This window comes from Hemicordylus capensis, chromosome 1, assembly GCF_027244095.1.
Source record: "Hemicordylus capensis ecotype Gifberg chromosome 1, rHemCap1.1.pri, whole genome shotgun sequence".
In the NCBI taxonomy this organism is placed as follows: domain Eukaryota; kingdom Metazoa; phylum Chordata; class Lepidosauria; order Squamata; family Cordylidae; genus Hemicordylus; species Hemicordylus capensis.
Window position 1 is genome coordinate 80,617,268 of NC_069657.1, and position 12,157 is coordinate 80,629,424.

General features: G+C 43.9%; 1 protein-coding gene across 3 annotated transcripts; it reads right to left on the minus strand.

Annotated features, from left to right (window-relative positions):
• Nucleotides 1-202: 202 nt before the first annotated feature.
• Nucleotides 203-12,078, minus strand: PIGH (phosphatidylinositol glycan anchor biosynthesis class H). Of its 3 annotated transcripts, none has more exons than XM_053274517.1 (4): nt 11,599-12,078; nt 6,286-6,495; nt 4,567-4,614; nt 203-876 (listed from the first exon to the last, which is right to left on the minus strand). In XM_053274517.1, the coding sequence occupies exons 1-4, from the start codon at nt 11,875-11,877 to the stop codon at nt 796-798; spliced, it is 618 nt and encodes a 205-aa protein (XP_053130492.1). In that variant the 5' UTR covers nt 11,878-12,078; the 3' UTR covers nt 203-795. The 3 variants fall into 3 exon arrangements, with proteins under 3 accessions (XP_053130492.1, XP_053130483.1, XP_053130503.1); XM_053274508.1 differs by having other exon boundaries at nt 4,567-4,650; nt 11,599-12,074; XM_053274528.1 differs by lacking the exon at nt 4,567-4,614.
• Nucleotides 12,079-12,157: the final 79 nt, after the last annotated feature.

The following is a 12,157-nucleotide window of genomic DNA, read 5'->3' on the forward strand; positions in this document are numbered from 1 at the left end:
GAAATTCCACCCCCACAAGTCTCAAAAACAGATTTCCTTGTGTGTAGTGGGATGGAAAGAGACTGCTATTCAGGAACAAGAGTCTAAAGCTCCATTGGGCCTGTTCTCTGGACTGGGGACTATAGCTTCAGGTCATCCAGAAAACAAAAACTATATTACATATCAACTAGGTAAATGCTGACACATCCAGTGCTAAAAACACTGAACAAACTAAAACAAGCCAGTAAACAGCTTTATTTACAGGCGTTTGTATCTCCTAATACCAATTATACCATGTTGATAACAAATGTGTATATGTAAGTAAGTATACAGTATGGATGCAGACAGATCTCATAATCAGACAGATCAGCTCTCAGAAAACAAAACTTTGTATTGCTGACAGTTTCCCTTCTTCCATGTGCTTGTATTAAGAAATGAAGCAATTTCCTTTCTCCACTGAACCTTCCTTGTAGATTTCCATTCACTTAAGCGGAGTTAATTTTTGACAGAAAAGAAGGTTATCACTAAGTTTCCTACATCAGCATGTTGACAGAAGATGATGTGGGGCCTGGTTTAGTAGTTTTTCCTGCTAACATTTCTCGAAGGTTGCACGTTCAGTCCTTGCCCAGGAAAGCACCAGTAATCTTCAGTTCTCTGGTTCATTAGAATCCACTGTTGTCTAGTTATCCACATGGCCAAAGTTCATTAACATGCTTGCCTGTGAATACCTTCCCAAATATTTCTCAAAATCTTGGTGCTGCAAGATTAAAATCTTATTTAAAAGATTTACAACATTAAAGAGATTAAAATCTGATGTCAAGATTTCTTCCTTTGCTCCAGGATTTCTTGGCAGCTTTTGTACACTTCTACTAGGCAGGCCAGACGTGGCTTGGAGCTCTATGGATAAAACAGATGAGAAATATCTGAAGAATGATCAGTTTGGCTGTATTTTGTCTGACCGTCAGAGTGGGGTGGCTTCGCATAAAACAAACATCATTACTGGGGGAGATGGCTCCCCCAGATTTTATTGATTGATTGATTGATTGATTGAGATTTATTTATTTATTTTTACATTTATATACCGCTCTTCCTCCAAGCAGCCCAGAGCTGTGTAGATGGTTATGTTTATCCTCACAATAACCCTGTTAGGTAGGTTAGGCTCAGAGTTACATGACTGGTGCAGAGCCACCTAGTGAGTCTCATGGCTGAATGGCATTTGAACTCAGGTCTCCCCAGTCCCAGTCCAACACTGTAACCACTACACCACACTGGCCTCACAGATTCTGTTTGAAGGACAGGACAGGATGGCACAGAAGGGGATAACTATGACTACACCCAGTACTGTGTCTATTCTTTATAACAGAGCTTCTATTCCCTAGGGTCTTCCCCACTTCAGGCAGGGATCTGATCCAATAAGAAGCCAATAAGAATTGGCACATGTGCAGCCCTGTGTATTGGTTGCAGCGGTTCCTGTCCTGAGCAGCCTTTTTCATATATGCAGACTGCATCTAAAAAGGTAGTGAGGTCATTCATGCAATCAAAAACTGTGTCCTACCCGGCTTTGGGAGCTGTGTGTGCTCCCAATTTTCAGTTGTGTGGAAGCAAGGTAAGAGGAAAACCTGGGTAGAAGTGACTATGTGGAAGCAAGGTAGGAGGAAAAGCTGGGTAGCTTTTCACTTCTACCCAGGTTTTCCTCTTAGCTTGCTTCCACACAACTGAAAATTGGGAGCACACACAGTTCCCAAACCTGGGTAGAACACAGTTTTTGATTGTGTAAATGATGTCAATGTGTATATGGAGGCCTACAGAGGTTGCCCTTGCTGGACTGGGGCACAGCTATAAGTACACCAGAAAAGGGCAAGTATACAATCATGCCATTATAAGGCCTTCACAGCAACTTTCATCTCCTTCTACCATGCTCCATATAGACAAATTTCTTGGCCAATTTGACATTTTAGCCAACAAAAGAGGCTGTTGTGATGGGAAGAATTATAAATTTCCCTACCTAGGGAGATCTCATTTCCATCCCAGTAAAACCATGCTGAAGAGCAGATTAAGGGATGCCAATGAACATTTATCTTTGGGATTCGTACTAGTTCAATTAAAGCAGTAACTGCAAAGGAACTGACTTTTAGGGGTAATGCACAACGAATTCACATCGAAAACTGTGTTCTACCCAGGTTTGGGAGCTGTGTGTGCTCCCAATTTTCATTTGTGTGAAAGCAAGATAGGAGGAACACCTGCACAGAAGTGATTGTGTGGAAGCAAAGTATGAGGAAATCCTGGGTAGATTTTCCTCCTACTTGCTTCCACACAACCAAAAATTGGGAGCACACACAGCTCTCAAACCCAGGTAGAACAAAGTTTTTGACTGTGTGAATGACTTCACTCAATAAAATTCTTAAGGTCTATCTTCTCAATACCTTGCTGTGTCTCAGATTCAGTCTTGTGCCTAGAATTTGGGCCGATTACAACTGAGGCTCATGTGTGGCAGCATATATTTAATTTCTGGCTTAAACTGATTTTCTTCCCTAAGGGTCTTTAACACATAAAAGCACATGGAAGAAGGCACCTGTAAGTAAACTATAATTAGGTAAACTATAATTTTATGGGCTTTCTTCCCAATTTCTGATACCACTGGGAAAGAATAAAGCCAAATTTGTCATTAAAAGCAGTATATATGCGATAATGAATTAGAAAGAGATATGAGTTCTATACCACCCTATAAGATTGGTTGGTATACCTTCCAGAGCAAGAGATTTGCTCCTGCTTCCTATTTCTGGAATCCCACTGTTTTAAAATATCAATTTACATTGGTCTGCCATCATGTTTTGAGTTCAGCAATGCTAAAGCGGAGCTACTGCAAAGTTCCCTATGGGGAAAGATTCTGCTCCTGTGATACAAGTGCTGTTGAATCAGTAGCCCATGTACTTTTATGTTGCCCTTAAGGTAAAGTAAAAGGTGCCGTCAAGACGATTTCGACTCCTGGAGCCCACAGAACCCTGTGTTTTTCTTTTGGTAGAATACGGGGGTGGGGGTTACCATTACCTCCTCCTGTGCAGTATGGGATGATGATGCCTTTCAGCATTTTCCAATATCACTGCTGCCCAATATAGGTGTTTCCCATAGTCTGGGAAACATACCAACGGGGATTCGAACCAGCAACCTTCTGCTTGTTAGTCAAGCATTTCCCCGCTGCGCCACTTTATCATGATATTCGTGGTAATCTTGTTTCTCCTATTATTGCAAAATTTCCTGGCAGATCTGAGGAGTTTTTTTATCACTTTGCTTTTAGCAGATCATGACTGGTTAACAACTATGTTTCAGATGTTATTCACATTCATGGAAGGACTCCCCAATTGCGCTAACTTTGAGCCTTTGTGTTACCATTGTCTTATTATATATGATAATATTTTTATGAATGTTGAGGGTTTTTTGGATTGTTTTACCTTGAGCCATGCTTTTACTCTGTTTTCATGAGCCTAAAGTTATCTTGAACTATGATTTATTTCTTTTATGCCAGATTGTTTCTTACTGTGTTTTACCTTGAGCCATGTTTTAACTCCGGTGGGGTTCGGGGTTCTAGTTCCCTTTGTACTCTTCAGTTTATTGATCTAATGTGGAAGGCATTTTGTATTTTGCTGGTCAATAAACTTAATAATAAAATTCTATTCTGTTATGATCAGCCCATTCAAACTTTACCTCTACTGATATGGTCAGCAGCTAAACAAATGGCAGCCTAAAGCTCCATCCACATGAACACAGGGAAATAGGCGGGGGGGGGGGTAGGAGAGAGATAAAGATTTTCTACTACTGCTGAGCTGGACCAAAACTTTTTAAAATGAGATAATGATTTCTATATTTTATTTCTAACTTCCCAAGTCATTTCCAGCCCCATCCCACCCTTTGCTCCTTGCATTATAATGGTTTTTGTGCTCCTGAAAACATCTCTTACCAGTATAAAGTTCACTTGGAGCCTTTCTTTATGAAGATTGCCACTGGGATTTTCATAGAAAAACGGGTTAATTTAGTACGTGCTTACAGAAGTGTTAATAGGCTCAGTGAGATGGTAAATTGTATTCTTTAGAGCTGACGAAGCTGAGAAAAACAAGGGCTTAAATGCACCAAAGGGTGACAAGGGTTACTGCCCCACCTACCTGTGCAAAACCAACTGCCTAGAAAGTTCAGCAGTCAATCCATGCTCAGCTGAGCACGTCACTGCTGTATCTAAAGTGCAGTTACTGCAAGTCAGTAAATTTCAAACTAACACAGACTCTATGTTCCTGGATACAGGATTGCTAACAAGATCACGTAAAAACAGCTCTTTGTAGCACTGCTCAAGAGTTTTGGCAATAAGAGGCCACAGTAAAAACCAGAGGTCAGACTGTATATGATATGACCAATATTTTTTAGCATTTATATTCCTAAGCACTTACCATGTGTTGGGAAGAAATGCTGAAATCAAGCAAATGGACTGGGGTGTCCAATGGATATCCCAGCAAGAAAAGAAATTGTGTGTGGTCTAAGGGGGATGGCAAACTTAAGATCCCCAACAATGCAATCTGCAGTCTACAACAATGGACTCACCTGAAACAGTGGCACTACCTCAGAAACAATGTGTGGTTCCACAGGATCCTGGAGAAGGATGCACAGGTAATAAATAACCTTTTGCTACATAAATAAACAAACAAACAAACAAACAAACAAACAAACCAATGAGAATGTTGTCATTGTTTTATGTTAGCCAATGATAGAAGTCTACTCTTCTAGAAATCACCCTGACATGAGAGGTTCGTATCATGTCAGGGTGATCACTAAGTCACAACAGCCAGGGGCGTAGCTACAAGTGAACAAGAGGCAACGAATGCCCCTGGTCCCCTTGACAGAGGGGAGCCCACCGGCTGGGTGACAACTTGCTCTTTTCTCTTCCCCTCGCAGTTCTCTGAAGACAACAGTGGAGGGACGCAACTTCACTTTTTGTCCCGCTTTTTGTTCCTACACTCCTGACAATAGCATTCAAATATGAGTGCAGAATCTTGCACACTAATTAGGAAGAAATGCCTCCTCTAATAAAAAGGTCTTTAAAAGAGCTTCCACATTTTCTTCATCCTTAGCAGAAAGCACATGATGAAATGTTGCTTTTCTTAATAGGTTGCCTTTAGAATCTGGCCTGAAGCTCTAGAAACCAGAATCCTGCACTGCAATCCTGAACACATAAAAGCCTTACTCACCCAAGGGGTGTTCATCACGGCCTGAAGAAAAGAAGCCCACTTTCCTATCACCATTTGCTATTAACCTGCACCCACTCCTGATCCCATCAGTCACCATGACACTTGCTTATCACTGACTGTCTGTACTGCAGAGATTCTCAGACTTGGGTCCTCAGGGGTTCCTTGATGTACAATATCCTCCTCTTCCTCTGCTAGCCGCTGAAGTGTTTCCACTTGGTATTTCCAAGTGGTGATACTGGTGGCATAAAGCAAGAGTTCCCAACCTTGCATCCCCAAATGCTGTTGGACTACAACTCCCATCATGCAACTGTGGCTATTTGACTGGGGATGATGGAAGTTGTAGTCCAACAACATCTGGGGACCCCCAAGGCTGGGAACCCCTGTGTCATGGAGTGAGCAATAAAGGTTATCTAGGTTAGTGACACCTTGAAGACTCTTCTCAGTCAGATTAGCGAAACAGAGGGGTTTGCTCCCCAACCCCCATCTGCCTACTGAATAAGAAACTTAACCTTACATCGTCAGGCCAACTTTTCAAACACCCTCCTCCTATTAAGATCTGCTGGGGAGGTCCCACTCGGAGTCCTCACAAGAAGAAAGATAGCTAAAGTGAGGGTTCCTAACCTTGGGTCCAGTGTTCCCTTTAATAGAAAACCCCAAATGTTGTTGACTACAACTCCCACCCCAGTATCCTCAGCCAAAGCCCACTGCAGCTAGGGATTCTGGGAGCTGCAGTCAACAACATATGGGATTCCCTCTTACAGGGAATATTGCTTGGGTCCCCAGATGTTTCTGGCCATTGAAGCCAGGAGAGTTGAGGTCAAAACATTTAGGGACCCAAAGTTGAGAACCCTTGAGCTACAAGACAGAGCAGAGCCTTTTCAGTTATTGCCACAACACTACAGAACACCATGCCATATGAAGCTTCTCTATATAACTTGTAGAAGGATACCAAAATGTTCCTTTTTAGACAAATAATTCTGCCCTCTTATGCTTGCTGAAGATGAATACAAAAGGAAGAGAGATTAAGATATGAAATTGCAGTGTAGCAGAAAAAACTGCAGCATATAATGCTTACCATATAGATGGCTTCATTGATGACCACATCTTTGACCTGGTTCATCTCTATAAAAGTTGTACTCTCTTTACCAGATGCATAAGATGAAGTCATCTGTATTCCAAGTGAACCAACAATCAGCAGGGACTCCTGGTCGATCTTCACAAAGTGCAGGTATGCAAGCAAGCCAATCAGTGTGATAAATATTGCAGCAGAGAGCACCATACTATTCTGTAACGGAAACCAAGACAACAAGACCAAATTCTAGAGCTGACCAAACACAAGCCTGGTGTTCAATTTCTGCCCGTGAACTGAGGTCATCATTATAAGATGAACATCCAAAAGAATGGCATTATTTCATTGTGAAATAATGAAATTAAATCGGATAGATAGCAATTCTACAGATACATACTGCACTTATGAAACCAGATATGTATTATTATCCTCATGTTTACAGATAAAGATAGGAGACCAAGTAGAATCATATGAAATAATGAGCAATAAAGAGGTACATTTTAAATCTATTCTCACAAAGTCTCCTGCTCCCTTATCCTTTCATCCTTTTTCTTTTGCTGCCCCTTATGCTTGAAACGTCCTTCCCAGAACACTGATGGGGTCTGAGACAGACCAAGAGAGAGATCTTGGAGTCGTGTGGTAGACAGATCGTTGAAAGTGTCAACTCAATGTGCAGCAGCTGTGAAAAAGGCCAATTCCATGCTAGAGATCATTAGGGAGGGGATTGAAAATAAAACTGCTAATATTATAATGCCCTTATACAAATCTATAGTGCAGCCACATTTGTAGTACTGTGTTCAGTTCTGGTCACCATATCTTAAGAAGGACATTTTAGAACTTGAGGAGGACACTGTAGAAAAGGTGCAGAAAAGGGCAACCAGGATGATCAGGGGCCTGGAGCACCTTCCTTATGAGGCAAGGCTACAACACCTGGGGCCTTATAGTCTGGAAAAGAGGTGATTACGGGGAGACATGATAGAGGTCTATAAAATTATTCATGGAGTAGAGAGAGTGGACGGAAAGTTTTTTCTTTCTCTCTCACAACACTAGAACCAGGAGTCATCCCATTAAACTGAAGAGTGGGAAATTTAGGACTAACAAAAGGAAGTACTTTTTCACACAGCATATAGTTAATCTACGGAATTCTTTGCCATGGGATGTGATGATGGCCACCAGCTTGGATGGCTTTAAAGGGGACTTAGACAAAGTCATGGACGACAGGTCTATCAATCGCTACCAGTCTGGTGGCTATAAGACACCTCCAGCCTCAGAGGCAAGATACCTCTAAATACCAGTTGCAGGGGAGTAACTGCAGGAGAGAGGGCATGCCCTCACTTCTTGCCGGTGGGCTCCCCAGAGGCACCTGGTGGGCCACTCTGTGAAACATGACACTGGACTGGATGGGCCTTGGGCCTGATCCAACAGGGCTGTTCTTATGTTATGTTCTTAGAATACCTGTGTGATACCTCCTCTCTTAAATCCTTCAATCTCTTCTTAAAACCACCTTTTACATTGGAGAAGGCTCCAAATTGGTGACAGCCCTTGGGCAGAGGACTGCTGAAGTCTCCTACAGGGGGGACTTTCCCTTGGCAGGTGGGCAGGGAGAATTGATGGTGACATCTCTGTCAATGGGCTCCCTCCTCCTCCTCTAGGTCACTGCTGCTGCAGTGGGAAGGAGCAACTGCCACTGAGAAGCTTCATAGCATGCCTCCCATCAGTCAATGGGCTTCCTCCCAGAACAACAACAAATATTTATATACCGCTTTTCAACAAAAGTTTCCAAAGCAGTTTACATAGAGAAATAATAATTAAATAAGATGGATCCCTGTCTCCAAAGGGCTCACAATCTAAAAAGAAACATAATATAGACACCAGCAACAGCCACTGAAGGGATGTTGTGCTGGGGGTGGATAGGGCCAGTTGCTCTTTCCCTGATAAATATAAGAGAATCACCACGTTTAAAAGGTGCCTCTTTGCCCAGTGCTGCCCTCTAGGTGGATAGAGGTCCCTATGATGAGCCCCTGCATCATCCAGGGACTTGGACTGAGTTGTCAGCAATATGCAGATGACACTCAGCTCTATCTCTCCTTGTCACCTAATCCTAGGGAGGTGGTGAATGTCCTGAATCAGGGGCTGGAGACCGTGATGGGTTGGATGTGGGCTAATAAACTGAGACAGAATCTGGACAAAATGGAGGTAATGTTGGTCAGTAGGAGAGCCTATCGGGATGAAGAGATTTTACTGGTTCTGGATGGGGTTGCACTCCCCTTGAAAGAGCAAGTATGCAGCTTGGGGGTATTACTGGACCCGGCTCTGCTTTTGGAAGCTCAGGTGGAGGTGGTGGCCAGGGGTGCCTTTGCACGGCTTTGGCTAGTGTGCCAACTGCGTCTCTTTCTCAAGAAGGCAGATCTGGCCACGGTTACCCATGCCTTAGTCATGTCACAGCTGGATTACTGTAATGTGCTCTATGTAGGGCTGCCCTTGAAGAATATCCAGAAACTGCAGCTAGTGCAAAATGCAGCAGCTAGGGTTTTAACTGGAGCGGCCTGCTGGGATCACATCACACCCATTTTGAAAGAGCTGCACTGGCTACCAGTTTGTTTCCAGGTCCAATTCAAGGTGCTGGTTTTGACCTTTAAAGCCCTTAACGGTCTGGGCCCGGGATACCTGAGGGACCGCCTGCTCCCAAGGGTTGCTGCCCACTTGACGAGGTGATCTGAGGAGGCTCTGCTCCAGGTGCCAACAATGAAGGAGGCTCAGTTGTCATGCACACGGGACAGAGCCTTCTCTGTTGCTGCCCCCAGACTCTAGAATGCTCTTTGCTCCTCGGTCTCCTTTGCTCCTCGGTGGCTATTTGCTCCTCGGTCTCCATCACAGTTTTTAGAAAGCGTGTTAAATCTTGGCTTTTTACCCAGGCTATTATCTGATTGTCTCTACTGCTGCTTCTTTGTATTTTGTACAGTTTTTATGCTTGTATTTTAAATCTTTTTAGTCAGATTTGTTTTATATTTTAGCTTAATATTTTAATTGTGTCATTTTTATAGTCTTCTTTTTAATTTTTGTGTAAATCGCCTTGGGATTGTTTTAATGAAAGTCGGTATACAAATGTAACAAATGTAACTGGAGGAGTGGGCGACAAAGTGGCAAATGAGGTTCAGTGTTGTCAAGTGTAAGGTGATGCACATTGGGACGAAAAACCTCATCTTCACATATATGCTGATGGGATCTGAGCTGTTGGTTACTGACCAGGAGAGGGATCTTGGGGTCGTAGCGGACAGCTCGTTGAAAGTGTCGACTCAATGTGCGGCAGCTGTGAAAAAGGCCAATTCCATGCTAGAGATCATTAGGAAGAGGATAAACCGGCTAATATTATAATGCCCTTATACAAAACTATGGTGCAACTACACTTGGAGGACTGCGTACAATTCTGGTCACCACATGTAAAAAAGGACATTGTAGAACTGGAAAAGGTGCAGAAGAGGGCAACCAAGATGATCAGGGGCCTAGAGCACCTTTCTTATGAGGCAAGGCTACAACACCCAGGGCTCTTTAGTTTAGAAAAAAGAAGACTGCGGGGCTGGGAAGACATGATAGAGGTCTATAAAATCATGCATGGTGTGGAGAAAGTGGATGGAGAGAAATTCTTCTCCCTCTCCCATAACACTAAAACCAGGGGTCATCCCATGAAATTGATTGCCGGGAAATCTAGGAAGTACTTTTTCACACAACGCATAATCCACTTGTGGAATTCTCTGCCACAAGATGTGGTGACAGCCAGCAACTTGGATGGCTTTAAGAAGGGTTCGGATAGCTTCATGAAGGAGAGGTCTATCAATGGCTACTAGTTGGAGGGCTGTGGGCCACCTCCAGCCTCAAAGGTAGGATGCCTCTGAGTACCAGTTGCGAGGGAGTAACAGCAGGAGAGAGGGCATGCCCTCAACTCCTGCCTGTGGCTTCCAGTGGCATCTGGTGGGCCACTGTGCGAAACAGGATGCTGGACTAGATGAGCCTTGGGCCTTATCCAGCAGGGCTGTTCTTATGTTCTTATAATACATTTCACACACTTGGTTTTTTAAAAAATGTATTTCCAAAAGGAATGTCTTTTTTAAAGAGAATAGCTCAATGCAACATAAAATTTGCTTCCAGCAATTTAGAACATATTTATCTTCACATGCAGTGTTCAGACCACTGAATACAATGGGAGTTACTTCCAAGTAAGCATCCAGTCTTTTATTAAACTACATGTTTTTGTTCTGAGGCACATTGTACCAAATATACCTTAGCGGTTACTATTAGAAAGTGCTGGCAAATTTTCAAAATGTATTTTCAAGCCAGGAGTGGAGGAAAGCTGGGCAAACCTGGAACCTCAACATATATGAATTACATTTTGACAAGATGCCTCCTACTGTTTTGCTTTGGTACACTAAGGCTTGTGTGATTATTATAGGCTGTATATTTATATTTATATGGGGGGGGGGAGAACTGGCAGGGAATGTTTAGGTGACACAGCCATCACTTTTCCTGGGATTGGATTGATTTCCAGGTTCCTGTAATGCTATAATTACACAATTTCACAGAATAAGGAGTGAAGAAAGCTAGGGTAGGGTTGTGGATAGGGGCGTAACAATAATAGGGCAAGGGGAGACAGTTGTCTGGGGGCCCACTGCCTTGGGCGGGGGCAGAGGCAAGTCACATGACTGACTCCCCCAGCCGCATACCCACCTGGGCTTCCTTCAGTTGTATTCATCCTCCGAAATTGATGTGAGTGTTAAGACCTGGAGCTATCAGAACAGCATGTCTGTCTCTAGTACCATTAAATGACTTGCATCATCCACAATTTACAAAACCTTTTAAAAAACAATTTAGGATGCCATCATTTTGGAAAGCTGCATATAAAGCTAGGTACAACTCTTTCTTCTGGACATGAAGCTAGGGAGCAATCCAAGGCACACATACCTGTCCCATTTAAGTAAGTCCCAATGAACACAGTATGATTTACTGTCGAGTAAACATGCATAGGATTATGCTGCACAGTTGCAACCCTATGTATATTTACTAAAGCGTAAATGCCATTAAATTCAGTGGCACTTACTGCAAGTAAATATACACATCGGGCTGGAGGTTTCCTGTAGGAGGCTGGGACACTTCACCCCTTGAAATAGTGGGACACTTCGCAGCCCCATTCCCTGGGGCTGGAAAAGCCCTCTAGGGGCTACCTCGAGGACACGGGCACGCCCGGCGGGGTCTATCGTCAAGAAGGCAAGAGCATGGGGATAGGAGGGCGAGGGGACCCTAGCAGCAGGGTGGCCTCTTCGGTACCTGGCTGAGAACGAAGAGCCCATAAGCCACCAGCCATACGGAACACGTGACGGCGCTGAGCGAGCGCAACTGCAGCCGCGGGCAGCGCACCAGGAACTCCCGACAGGAGGCGCTGTGTTGCCGGCGTTGCAACGTGATGCGCTCCCCCGAAACGGCGAGGTACCCCTCTTCCTCCGCCATTTCCAAGCCAGGAGGAAGCAACAAGAACCGGCCTCCCAGGTGCCTAGAGCGGCTCAATCTCTTCTCCCGTCTGTCCGTCCCTACACGTGCGTCTTCCATTCTAGCCCCCGACAACTCAGTGGTAGCAGTGCTCCTCCCCCTTTTCAGCTAGGAGCTGTCTCATGTGCTGGAGAAGCGAGCGAGTGCGGAGAGGCTCTTGTTGTGCCTGCCGTATAATAACCGTAGCCTGGTTCGCATTTTGTACCCGGGCAACAGCAAAACAAACTCGTGTCGTCCAGCTCCACAAAACATATCTGCCACGAGTTCCTGTATTTCTCTAGTACAGGAACATGGGGAAAACGTGACGATTAATGTTACGTAATATTCGAATAAGCAATGA

Coding starts and splice junctions, on each gene's coding strand:
- PIGH (XM_053274508.1), bottom strand. CDS start 11,877: ATGGAAGACGCACGTGTAGGGACGGACAGACGGGAGAAGAGATTGAGC. Junction 6,496..11,598: donor GGCTCTTCGTTCTCAGCCAG/GTACCGAAGAGG, acceptor TTTCCGTTACAG/AATAGTATGGTGCTCTCTGC. Junction 4,651..6,285: donor TCAATGAAGCCATCTATATG/GTAAGCATTATA, acceptor TTATTTATGTAG/CAAAAGGTTATTTATTACCT.